The sequence below is a fragment of the Chelonoidis abingdonii genome, chromosome 6 (genome assembly GCF_003597395.2).
Source record: "Chelonoidis abingdonii isolate Lonesome George chromosome 6, CheloAbing_2.0, whole genome shotgun sequence".
NCBI classification, from domain to species: Eukaryota; Metazoa; Chordata; order Testudines; family Testudinidae; genus Chelonoidis; species Chelonoidis abingdonii.
This window is the reverse complement of record NC_133774.1, coordinates 30,132,456-30,145,940: the sequence shown is the minus strand read 5'-3', so window position 1 is coordinate 30,145,940 and position 13,485 is coordinate 30,132,456. Positions and strand designations below refer to the sequence as shown.

Here is a 13,485-nt window from a genome sequence, read left to right as displayed (position 1 = left end):
GATTGGCTGCAGGTGTTCTAATTAAAGTAGCTATCTCTACTGCCTTCTAGAAAGATCTTAATTGGCTCCAGGTGCCTTGATTAACCTGGAGCAACTGCTATTTGGTTACCAGGGTACTAGGGATTTGTTTAGCCTGGGGTTAACATACCTGTTGCTCAGTACTTTACTGTGGCCATCTGGCCTTGCCCCATCACAATGCATAAAGAGTAAACAGGTACTTCTTTTCAGCCAGAATGGCTGTAATCTTAGGTTAAGAACCACAGACCAAGAAAGAACAGAAGTAAAGTCCTCACTAGAGAGTACACAGTGTGTGTTTACCATCTCTGACAGTCTGTATTGAACTGAATGCAAAATGACTGCTGGCCTCTGCAGATCAGAGACACCTTAGAAATTTAACAGGGCAGTACACAACAGAGAAAACAGAGCATAGTTAATTATGCCACAGTAGCTGCTGCTTCTAATCATGATTAGGGTGGTGCAAAATGCTAGCAATGGATCTAGAAACCTACCTGGCTTTCTGGTTTCCTTACAAGATGGTCAGAAGATTGTCTAACATTCATGAGTGTTAACATAAGTTTTAAAATTTAACCTAGGTTGAAAAATCCTAGCCAGTTTGTTTCACAATGGAATCTTTTTTAAAAAAAAATTTAACGTGTGGTATGGTAGTTCCTAAGGGTCAGTCAAGAGTGAGGCCTCATTGCACAAAGCAGTAGACAGTCCCCGTCCCAATAAGCTTGCAGTCTAGTAGATAAGACAGATGTAGTGGGAGGAAAGGGGTAAAACACACAAGCACAGTGAACAATGTGATGGTGACAACAATGTCATGTTAATTCCAGGATATTTGGGAAAGGAAGGAATTAGGGCAACAGGGCAGGGGAGAAGAGCATATGAGGGGAGGAGTGGAGTGAAGCTCTGGGGAATAGACTGGGAGGGGAGCAGAAGGTTTGGCATGATGGAGGCGAGCAGAGGCATTGGAGCAAACAGCCAGTCAGGTATGGGACACACAAAGCCCATTCAAAACAATAGCAAGTTCTCTGGATGTCTGAAGGCCCCTGCTTTGTTTGCTTCTCCTCCAACCAGTTGGAGTCTCTGGCCAGCTCCTCTCTGCAGTTTTCTCCTATGCCCAAACTGGGAACTGGGGGGAGGGAGAGGCACCACCTGGGTTCTAGTGCCCCCAGAGTGCAGGGGGTCACCTCTGTACTATTGTTGATCCAAAGAAAGCAATGGGGACAGCGGTGGCCCCAACTTGGACCCATTTTTCCCCCTCCCCACCAGGGCAGCAGTCCCTGCTTTGGTTGCTTCTGCTCCTACCAGCTGGAGTCTCTGGCTGAAATCATGTGAATCTCATGGGTTCAATGTACAACCAGGTGAAACACACTCATTTTGACTTCACTTTGAGTTTGTCCTTATTTAAAACTCAGGGGGATGAAACAGTATTGCTTGAAATTAGAGAAAATATCCACATAAATTAATTGTATATCCCCTTCTCAATCAAAACTGCCAAGTTTCACACTGGCCAATTATGCTTTCCTTGTGTTACACCCTGGTCAAGTAAGTAGATTGTGTATAATTTAATTGAAGTCATTGATGTTTTTTTCATGTATCTGAGAAGAATTTGGCACAATATCTTATTAAATAGTCTACCCTGACCAAGACAAATATTTGTGATGATATTTAGTACTCTAAGGGATAAGTTTACTACTGGCATAAGTAGGTTTTACTGATGTCGTGAGGATCTATAGTTTTATAGGGGAAGCATCTGCCCAAAGATAATTAGATTTAAGATTTCCAAGTTGCTAGAATGATTATAGTGCCAAAGATTCTGAGCCTTCCTATATTTGAATGTAGTAATTATTGGGCAGATATTAAATTTCTGGGAAATTGTTCTGCAAAGAATTGCTTGTCACAGGCATTTAGAAATACATTTACCAGTAGAAAATGCAAATATGTGATACACATGTACAATACAAAAGACAGCTGAATTGGACACAATTAGAAAAAATGCGCTTTCTGAGCCAAGTGAAGGTAAGAACAAGGATGCAAACATTCAGTGGAAACGTGAAAAGTACCTATGCAGTTCATGGGTGGATAGGTACAAAGCCATAGAGAAAGTCCTAAGAAATGCTAGGGAAATGAAACTTTTGACTAAATCCTGATGTTCTAAATCATGCAATATTCCCATTGAAATTAATGCACCTTTGGCCTGACTAAGCATTTAGGCCAATATTTTCAGAAGCGGCCACTCATTTTGGGTGCCCTACTTGAGACATCTTATTATCAGAGTTGCTGACATGAGTTCCCATTGAATTCAGTGGGTACAGGATCAGTTCCAACTTCAGTTGGAACTTGTGCTACAAAGGGTCAGTTTGAATATCTCAATATGTCCTTAGGAGAAATACAAGAGGTATCTCTTAGGTCATTTATTTCAAATCTCCCTGTGACTGCAATGTGAAACGTTAAATGGGCTTCCTGGAATTCAATGCAAACTTTATAATGGGAGCTAATATTGTAATAAAATTGTGACTGGACAACTGTGGGGAAAGGGGAATCTGAGATCCAGCCGGGGTTACCCTTCATTTCCCAGCATCTCCTGGTCTGGGGAAACTCAATCTGGAGCCATCAGGGCCCACGCATCTCTCTTCCCCACAACTCCCATCACAAGCCTTGTGAGCTCAGGGACAAAAGAAGCTACTGAGAGGGAAAATTAGCAGAACAGAGAAGCAGCTGAAGCAGGAAGCTGCAGCTTCTGATTATGTCATCAGTGCCACTTTTCATGGGGTTTTTTTGTTTTTTTTTACTCTGGACATTCTCTCCCATCTACTGATTTGTTGTTGGCTCCAACATCATTCTGTGCCCTCCCTCAAAGTCTCTTCTTTTCAGCCTCATCCACCTGCTTTCCTCTCCCTCCCTCTTTCCCTCCCTTTGTCTTTCTATTTAGCTAACAAAATCCCAAGCATGCAGAAACTGTGAGTCAGATGCCTTGAAATCGTGAGACTGGTTTTGGAATCATGACATTTTCAAAACACAGTTTTGTTTTCTTTTTCTTTGCCTTCTGGTTTCTGATCCCAATGGGTGCACTTTGCTTTGTTGTTTCAAGCTTTTTCTCTGCCACCCTGCAGGCTAGTAACTTGAAAGCCAAGATTCTGATGCAATGTCTTGATTCCAGCTGCGGCTGTAAGAAAAACACCAAATACTGTGAGACTCATGGTAAAATCATGGGAATTGGCAACCAAAAACCTCCCTGAAACCTGAAAATTAAAATTCATCACGGAACTAACATGATAGTTGCAAACCATAGCACCTATCATTCTGCTTGCATGTTACATTCCTTCCTCCAAGCTCTGTTTGCCTTGTCTATGGGCTGTACATTCTTCAGAACAAGGAGTGTCACTTATTCTGTGTTTGTACAGAATGAATGAAAGGCTCCTGAGCTCAGTTGTGGTCCCTACACACTAACATCATACACGTAATATTAAGAAGAATACTTTTTGTCTATTTGCCTATCATGCATTGAGACAGATCCTCTAGAATGTAACCAAGTGCCTGTAGTCTCAAGTGGATTGATCTCTGGTTTCATTTGTGCTAGTTTACCCATGACAAAAGAAACATAAAATAGAATGTATTTGCCCCTTTTTACAGTATACAAAGGGAAATGAACATATTCTCAGCTTTTTTGCGTCTTTAGTGAACCAGAGAATCAGGGTATTTAGTGTCTCATTTTTTCTTTCTTTCTAGAATTCCAACTTTATTAGGGTCCATAAAGTGATTGCAGTTTCAAACTTCACAATGAAACAGTCAGATCTGCAGCTTTCAAATATCTTTCTAAAGGCACTTAACCACCTGCCTTTGGAGTACAACTTTGCTTTATATAGCAGAATTTTTGATGACTTTGGGACTCATTACTACGCTTCTGGATCAATGGGTGGCACATATGACCTTCTTTATCAATACAGTGCTGAAGAACTGAAGAATTCAGGTATGTAACCTTTGGTGAGGAAAAAAAAATATGATCTATTTAGTATGTGACAGGATCAGGCCAGATGTCTACAGGAAAGTGATAGAAGGCAGATATATTAGCCCCAGGTTAAGTAGGTCCCCTTTCCCTGGGTAAAGTAAAGGGAAGTTTCCAGAACAATCAGGAACTTTCTGGAAACAATTAAGGCAGACAGGCTGATTAGAACACCTGCAGTCAATCAATAAGCTGCTAGAATCAATTAAGGCAGGCTAATCAGGGCACCTGGGTTTAAAAAGGAGCTCACTTCAGTTTGTGGTGTGTGTGTGAGGAGCTGGGAGCAAGAGGCGCAAGGAGCTGAGAGTGAAAAGATGTGCTGCTGGAGGACTAAGGAGTACAAGCATTATCAGACACCAGGAGGAAGGTCCTATGGTGATGATAAAGAAGGTGTTTGGAGGAGGCCATGGGGAAGTAGGCCAGGGAGTTGTAGCTGTCATGCAGCTGTTACAGGAGGCACTATAGACAGCTGCAATCCACGGGGCCCTGGGCTGGAACCCAGAGTAGAGGGTAGGCCCGGGTTCCCCCCAAACCTCCCAACTCCTACTCAAACACAGGAGGAGTTGACCCGGACTGTGGGTTCCACCAGAGGGGAAGATCTCTGAGGTGAGCAAATCCGCCAACAAGTGCAGGACCCACCAAGGAAGAGGAGGAACTTTGTCACAAGTAGCGCATATATATATATATATTCCTATCATTCCTCTAATAGTGCCTGTGAGAAAAGCACTGCTTAATATTTTAATGTTTTAGCATACACAACTCAGTAATACTATATGGCTCTCACACAAATAATGTCTAACCTCACAAACTTATGTAGGTCTAGGCTTTACCAAGGGAAGTGATGGATTCTCCTTCTCTTGATGTCTTCTAGAACAGATGCTTTAGTCAAACCCAACTTATTGTTCTCCATACAGGGGTAAATGGATGAAATTCTATGGCTTGTGTGATACAGGACGTCAGACCAGATGAACTAAAGATTCCTTCTAGACCTAAAAGCTATAAACCTATGAAAAGTATTAGCAATGACTGTTGGCAGTAAATTCCTTAGAAAGATCATCAAATCATTAAAATGGAGAGAGCATTCTACAAAAGCTAAAAACCTAACTTCTCAGATTAAAGGCTGTGCTCCTGAGTTATGGTTAACTTGTGTGGCCACTGCTGGTTAATAAAGTATAGTCGGGTGCGTCAAGGAAGTACCAGCAACATCAGTACCAGCAACATTAGACAGGTATGGTAAATATGGCTCTGTCTGACATTGTTGGTACATGGGGGAATAGCGGGATATCTCATGAAACAACAAAGAAGTGAATGAAGTAATCCACAACACCTAAGTCATCTTCAGGATGTAATTGGTGAGGATGAGAATCTCAGACATGGAGGAAACTAGTGAGGTGTTCTAGGTGAGGAATGCCATGAAATAGATGTAGACAAAAGGGGCACCATGTGGAAACTAGGGATGCTGCTTAGTGTTTTGTGTTTAATATTTGGTGCTTAATGCCATCATTGCTGTTTAATATTTCCCAGGCTTGACACAGCAAGAATCAACGGAATGTGTCCGCGTAGAAACCACTAGGCGAGTGCTTTTCAGAAAGAAAAAGAAAGTACATACGACCTGCACCACAAATAAACTGACTGAACACCATGAAGGTCATTGTGATGAGAACTAAGCACTGTGTACTGTTATTTACCATGGGCAATAGTATGTGACAGTTATTGGGGTGAAACCCTAACCTCATTGGAGTCAATGGCAAAACTCCCACCAATTTCAGTGGGGCCAGTTTTTCACCTTTTGTCTCCCAAGTCAAGCATTATGAGCATTGTGGCCCAGATCCTCTCCCCTGTTCCATCCTGGCATGTTTTCCCAGCTGAGGAATCCTATTTCACAAAATTAGTATAGCCATCTCCTATGCTACCTATCTCCACATTTTCAATGTAAGGCCATGCTGGAGGTGGGAAGGTGACATGTCAGGACTGCTCTGGCAAGCCCGCCTGGTGGATGATCATTTGAGGACTATTACCAGCTGGCAGAGACTAAAGCAGCCCCCAAGCTGCTCTCAACTTTTCCGTGGCTGAAGGTGGCACAAAATCAGACAGAGAATCAGGAATCCGTGACTAACTCTTCAACATCCCCCTTTTCTCTGCTGTACCAAGCAAAGCTCTGGTGCAACGGAGGCTCTACCCTAGGTATATTCCGGTATATTCAAAGAACAGTTTATTTTCTACAAAGTGTCAGGTAGTCATGCATCCAGCATAAATGGAAAGAACTCTTTGATCCTCTCAGGCCAAATATGCCTTCCCGCTCTCATGTGAGTAGTGCCATATGAAAGACAACCAAACTATTGAGATGTGTAAGGAAATCCTGTCCCAACCCATTCTCTTGCCAATTCCATATGATATATTTTCTACTGATATTGTACAATGTCCTATCTAGTTTTAAATGTCTCCAGGAATGAGGCTTTTATCTCCTTCTTTTACGAGAAGTCCTCGAGATTATTCCACAATCTACTAAATTTCCCCATTTTTCTTCATATTCAAACTACATTTTTCTTTCTTAATTTCATAACATTACTCCTATTATGCTTCTTGGATCTGGATGAAAAGTGCCTCTGCACTGAGTTGATTACACCTTAGTAGTATTTATTAGTTGTTATTATTTATTATTAGAAATTTATGAAGGATCCCTTGGTCAGTCTTGCCAGAGTCACATGAATACCAATCGAACTGCCACTGTCAATGGCAAACTTTCCGTTGACTTCAGTGGGAATGGGATGGGAGAGAGCGAGAGGGATGACCATCTCCCTACCCTATAATTTCGTGCCCCTGTGTCACCATCAAATCCTATTGGCTCTTCTTAAAAAAAAAAAATCCAATCCTTGGAGTTTGCATTGTATACAATAGAAAAGTTGTGGTTATGTTTTGAAAAACCTTAATTTTAATCTCATTTTAGGATCATTTTTGCAGTCAGCTGAACGGTCTATTTCACTGGTAAAAGGTGGAAGGGCAGAATATGCTGCAGCTTTGGCCTGGGAGAAAAAGGGGGCTTTCCCAGAGCATACAGTATTCACAGACTGGGTGGAATCAACAAAGGACAATCCTATTGTGATTGATTTTGAGGTAAGAAAAGAAAGAAAAATGCTAGCAAGAAAATAAAGCCCATCATCTGTTAGGGGATCAGAGACTAGATATGGGGTTCTCAAACTTCATTGCACCGTGACCCCATCTGACAACAAAAATTACAATAGGACCCCAGGAGGGAGGACCCAAGCCTGAGCCTGCCTGAGCCCTGCTGCCCTGGGGGGGATGGGGGAGAAACCAAAGCCCGAGCTCCACCACCCCAGGAGTGGGGGCCAAAGCCCAAGAGTTTCAGCCCCAGGCAGGAGACCTGTAACCTGACTCCCGCCGCCCAGGCCCCAGGAAGTGTAAGCCAGCCCTGCAGCCACAGTTTGTGAACCACTGGACTAGATCCTTCATTCGTTTTCATCTTGTTCCCTGGAAGGAGACTGGGATTATTTTACATACACAAAATATTTTAGAGAGTTTTGTTAACATTTACTAGAACTACTTTTTGTATCCCTCAGCCTGTTAAATTAACTCTACTTAGTACTGGGCGTCCAAATTGAAGGGTACTGAACAGCCACAGGGAGTGAGGGGAGTCACTGGGCCTATTTGCAAACATCATTGGGAAGGAGGAGTCCCCTGGAGTTTGGTAGTAGGAAGGGGCTGGTTGTTTTGGGGAAGAAGGAAAGCAATGCACTAGTTGCATGCAGAAAGTTAGCTGCCTTCCTCATTGTGCAAACTCATAGACTCATAGATTCATAGACTCGTCGGTCAGAAGGGACCAATATGATCATCTAGTCTGACCTCCTGCACAAAGCAGGCCACAGAACCCTACCCATCCACTTTTATAACAACCCCTAACCCATGACTGAGTTATTGAAGTCCTCAAACTCATTATATTTGTGGTTTGAAAGACCTCAAGCTGCAGAGAAATCATCAGCAAGTGACCCATGCCCACATGCTTGCAGAGGAAGGCGAAAAAACCTCCACAGGGCCCTGCCAATTGCCCTGGAGAGAAAATTCCTTCCTGACCCCAAATATGGCGATCAGCCACTACCCCTGAGCAGTGTGGGCAAGACCCACCAGCCCAGCACAGGCAAGACATTCTCTGCAGTAACTCAGATCCCATCCATCCAACCATTCCCTCACTCACAGCACCATTGGAGCTAGACTTATCTGGCTAGTATCCGATGAGTCATATGTGCCAAATTAACTATCCCATTCATCGATCTCCCTCATCATATACTTATCAACCTTATGTCCCCTTAAAGCCAGATAAGGTCTTTTGCCCACTACTTTTCCTTGGAGGCTGTTCGCAGAACTTCAACTCCCTAATGGTTAGAAAACCTCGTCTAATTCAAGTCTAAACTTCCTAATCCAGTTTGTACCCATTTGTCCTTGAGGCCTACATTAAGTATGTAAAGCTTAAAATAATTCCTCTGCCCTCCTAACGTTAATCCCCTGATATATGTATATAGAGGTCAAGCAATCCCCCGCAGACCTTCTTGGCTAGGCTAAACAAGCCAAGCTCTTTGAGTCTCCTTTCATAGACAGCAGTTTGTCATTCCTTACGGATCATCCTAGTAGCCCGTCTCTGAATATGTTCCACTTTGAAATTCATCCTTCTAAACATGGGACACCAGAACTGCACACAAATATTCCAGGTGGGGTCTCACCAGCGCATTAGTATAACAGCTACTCACACCTCCTTATCCTTGTCGGAAGTACCTCGCCTGATGCATCCTAAACCGCATTGCTTTTTTAACGACCATAATCGCATTGGCGGCTCATAGACATCCTAGCTATTCAACCAATACCCCCAAGTCCTTCTCTCTCCTCTGTTGCTTCCAACTGATTTTGTCCCAATGTATATCTAAAATCCTTTTATTAATCCCTAAGTGCATGACCTTGCACTTTTCACTATTATATTTCATCCTATACTATTACTCCATTTACAAGTCGTCCAGATCTTCCTGTTATAGTATCCCGGTCCCTTCTCCGGTGTTAGCAATACCCCCCAGCTTTTGTGTCATCCGCAAACTTTATTAGCACATTCCGCTCTTTGTGCCAAGGTCAGTAATAAAAGGTTAAATAAGATTGGTCCAAAACCGATCCCTGAGGGACTCCACTAGTAACCTCCTTCCAGCCTGACAGTTCACCCTTCAGTACGGTACCCGCTGGAGTCTCCGCCTTTAACCAGTTTTTCCTTATCCACCTTACAACTTTCATATTCATCCCATCTTTTCCCAATTTTAACTAACAGTTCCCTATGTGGAACCGTGTCAAATGCCTTACTGAAATCGAGGTAAATTAGATCTACCCCATTATTCTTTGTCTAAAGTAATTCTGTCACCTTTCTCAAAGAGGAGATCAGGTTGGTTTTGGCACGATCTACCTTTAGTAAATTCCATGTTGCAAATTGTCCCATTACCATTGACCTCAATGTCCTTAAACTATTTCTCCTTTAAGATTTTTTCCCAAGACCTTACATACTACCAGACGTCAAGCTAACAGGCCTATAGTTTACCGCGGATCACTTTTTTTCCCTTTCTTAAAAATAGGAACTTACGTTAGCAATTCTCCAGTCGTATGGTACAACCCCCCGAGGTTACCGATTGATTAAAATTCTCAGCTAACGGGCTCCGCAATTTCAGCGCCAGTTCCTTTAATATCCTTGGATGGAGATGTCGGGCTCTCAATTTTTGTCTCGCATTAATGTCCAAGTTGGCCCTCTAACTCAGATGCAAGTAATAGTCCACCTCCATAGCCTCATTCCCATTATTCATCCGGCCTCAATCCCAACTCTCACTTAGTCTTCTATTAGAGACTGAGGCAAAGTTACTCTTATAGATATTGGGGGCCATGCCTAGTTACCCTAACTCCATCCATTCAGGTTATAGCGCTGCCCTCTGCTTTCTTTCTTTGTTTGCTTCTATTTGATGTTGGCTGGTAGAACCTTTTACTATTGGTTTTAATTCCCTTTGCAAGGTCCAGTTCTAAATGGTTTTTAGCCTTCCTCACTTTATCCCTACATGTTCTGACCTCGCTAAGGTAGCTTCCCTTGCTAATCCCACCTTTCTTCCACTCCCTGTAAGCTTTCTGCTTTTTCCTAATCCCCTCTCTGAGTTGCTTGCTCATCCAGCTTGGCCTCCAACTCCTGCCCATGGATTTTTTCCCCTTTCTTGGGATGCAGGCTTCTGACAGTTTCCGCAGCTGCGACTTAAAGTAATTCCAGGCCTCCTCCGCATTTAAATCCACAAGTTCCTCCGTCAACTCCACAATCACTCCTAGTTTGGAAAACATAGACTGTGACTAAACAGTAAATGTAATATCGGTCCCATCACATTGCTCACCCCTGTATATTACTGCATCTCCCGCGAGTGTACATGACCTCCATATCTTTGTTTACACCATCTTATCTGGTGTGATTTTTAAAATGTATGTTGCTAATTCTCTGCCACTTGCCCGCTAGGCCGTCACCCCTGTGAAGAGGAAAATATATATGGGTGATCTAGATATGTGGGGTTTTCATGTCCAGTTAAATACCAAGAAATTACACCATGCACCACACTCCCAATATCTTATGCATATAGCTTTGTAGGCTCTGATGTCTTTAAAAAAGATGGATATTTTTTTAGCTGTTTGGGCTATGTTGATGCCCTGCAGCTATCCATAGCAAGAAGTCAATACGACTAACTCTGTACTGCAACAAAATTTTCACTTATGATCCTCTGCTATGTGCTTGTCTTTTAGCTGGCCCCCATCCTGGATTTGGTGAAGAACTTCCCATGTGCAGTGACTAAACGGCGCAACCTCAGAAGAGCTCTTATTGAATACATGGACATATTTGACCCTTGTAAATGTACCCCCTGTCCCAATAATGGCAGACCTGTGTTGTCTGGAACAGAGTGTCTGTGTGTTTGTCAGGCTGGAACCTATGGGGATAACTGTGAGAAACGCGCAGCAGATTACAAATCAGGTATTTACAGAAATACCATAATGATGCAAATATGCTTCTTCTTTATAGCTGAACAATTTAATGTTAAAAGTTAAAGTTGGTTGGAATCTGGAGTTCCCATTCCATGAAATTCCAAACTTTCACATTTCCATTGCATCAGAACAAAATATTGAAATTTCAAAGTTTCCCACCAAGGAAAATTCCACAATTTCATTTCAAAAGAATCAAAATGATATTTAGTTTATTAAATGTTTAATTTTGATAGGTGGAAGTAGTTTCATTTTGATAAGATTGAAACATTTCATTTGGACTTTGTTGGCTTGACTTTCATAATTTATAATGTAACATAAAAGTTGAGACATTTCCTAATTTCATGTTACATTTTTCATGCCATGTCAGAACAGATGAAACATTTCAACTTTTATATTATTAAATTATATTTTGTATTTTATTTTGTAAATTGGCAATTGATTATAAATTGGCATTCTTTAATTAGTAAGTGATAATCTTAATGATAAATGTTGAAGTGGTTTGGTATTTCCTAATGTAATGTGTATAATAAAAAAAAATACACAAATTATTTTTATTCTATATTTTTATTATACGTGTTACAATAGGAAGTTGCCAGTTACTAGACCATTACAAATGACCAGTTACTCCACTAATTAGAATACCAGTTACCAATTTCAAAATAAAAATAAATCAGGTAAGACAGGAAGTCAGCCAGTGGCAAGCCAGCCAGGGAGCCAGGTGGGGAGCCCAGGGAACCATGGGAGCTGGGTGAGAAGCTAGGGCAGTCTGGGGAACCAGCCATTTGGGAAGCCGGGAAGCCCAGGGAGCCAGCCAACCAGGGAGGCTGCTTATCATAGAGTTTGCTGACCAGGAATTTGGCAGCCTGGCAGCTGACTAGCCAAGGACCCTACTAGGTGGGCATGTGGACAGCCTTCTCTCTCCCACCTCCGTCGCAGGTGGGTGGGTGGACAGGTAAGAAATCAAGCAGGCAGCCTGCTAGCCTGGCTGCTTGCCTGGCTTCCATCAGAAGTGAAATGTTTTGATTGTATCAAATCAGCATTTTCTAGTAGAAAACTATTCCAAAAGGAAATTTTCTGCCAGGCTAGTAGAAAGTACTTCTATCTATGTACTGATTTAATCATATCCATATTGTGAAGATGCATTTTGAAAGTGAAAATCTATATTATGACATATATGTACATGTGTACATATGTGTGCAAACTCCTGTTTATTATAGTGTCTAATAATCTGGTGTCCAACATGAATCTGTATTTCTAATATTTTTAAAATATGGTCTTTGTACAAGTGAAAACTTAAGATCCCTGACTAGATCCAAGAATTACTGCTTACGAACCCCTCCTGCAAATTCAGTTTAGTGCTGATTGCAACTCTGCTATTCCAATACTCAGCCTTTTTGGGCAGGGCTAAATTGGGTTTGGGGTGTGTGACAAGGACAAATGCGTAGAAGGGTTTAGCAAGGTACTACTGTATTTATTTTTCATTCTTGACCACATGAGGATTAGAAGCTAGGTATACAGAAGCCAAAAAACATTAACCCCATGTACTGCCTACGGAGATATCTGTAGTTCAGTAATTCATATAAAACATGTTTCAAGGAAAAGCAAACTAAAAGAATTAAACAGAAGATGGGCGAAGGTGAAGGCAATTTAATTCCGATTTGGATCTGGAGTAAATTTGGGATTAGGGATATCTTGGCTCTGGAATTCAGGTCAGGAGTTGGATTTCAAGACATGAGCTGTCTGAAAAGATTTCTAGCCTCATGGAATCACCAAATGGCTGCATATATGGTGGAACTAGAAAATAGGCATCATCTGGTTTTGGACATGACCTGGGACCAAAACTCTGTAAAGAAAGGAATATTTAGACTCCCCTGAAATTCAAAGTTCTAATTTGGGTTTGGCCCATCTCTGTTTAAAATGTAACCCCATAAATAACATGTTTCTCCGCTAGGAAACAATGCAAATAGTTTTAAAATGTGACTGTTAATCAACCAGACTTCCTGTTGTATACAGAGTAAGGAAAATAATGCAGGTAGAGTGGATTTGTCAAGCGACTGGAGTTTTCTTTCATCTGTTCTAGTTGCAGTAGATGGTTACTGGAGTTGCTGGTCTGCCTGGAGCTCCTGCGATGCTGCTTTCAAGAGAAGAAGAACCCGTGAGTGTAATAACCCGGCACCGCTGAATGGAGGGAAGCCGTGCCAGGGTGAACGTGAGCAGGAGGAGGACTGTTACATCTCAATGTTTGTGGACAAGTAAGAAGATGGTAGACTGGAATTTCCACTTCCTGATGGGTTGGGATTGAAGTTGCCTGTTTGGTGACTAGTAAGGATAGGGAATAGTGGAGAGGAATCTCCTGCCTGTGTTTCTGTGGATGGGTCTGTTAGAGGAAAATGTCTGAAAATTGATACAAATTTGGTTTGGTTTTGTTG

The 13,485-nt window shown here is 42.0% G+C and overlaps 1 protein-coding gene across 1 annotated transcript in view; it reads left to right on the top strand.

Annotated features, from left to right (window-relative positions):
• The window catches only part of C6 (complement C6), a 40,032-nt gene that overhangs the window by 12,116 nt on the left and 14,431 nt on the right, over positions 1–13,485 (top strand). Inside the window, exons 7-11 of the mRNA XM_032802647.2 lie at positions 3,736–3,976; positions 5,534–5,656; positions 6,957–7,123; positions 10,820–11,045; positions 13,137–13,308. Coding sequence (XP_032658538.1) covers positions 3,736–3,976; positions 5,534–5,656; positions 6,957–7,123; positions 10,820–11,045; positions 13,137–13,308 — 929 coding nt within the window. The remainder of the gene's footprint in view (positions 1–3,735; positions 3,977–5,533; positions 5,657–6,956; positions 7,124–10,819; positions 11,046–13,136; positions 13,309–13,485) is intronic.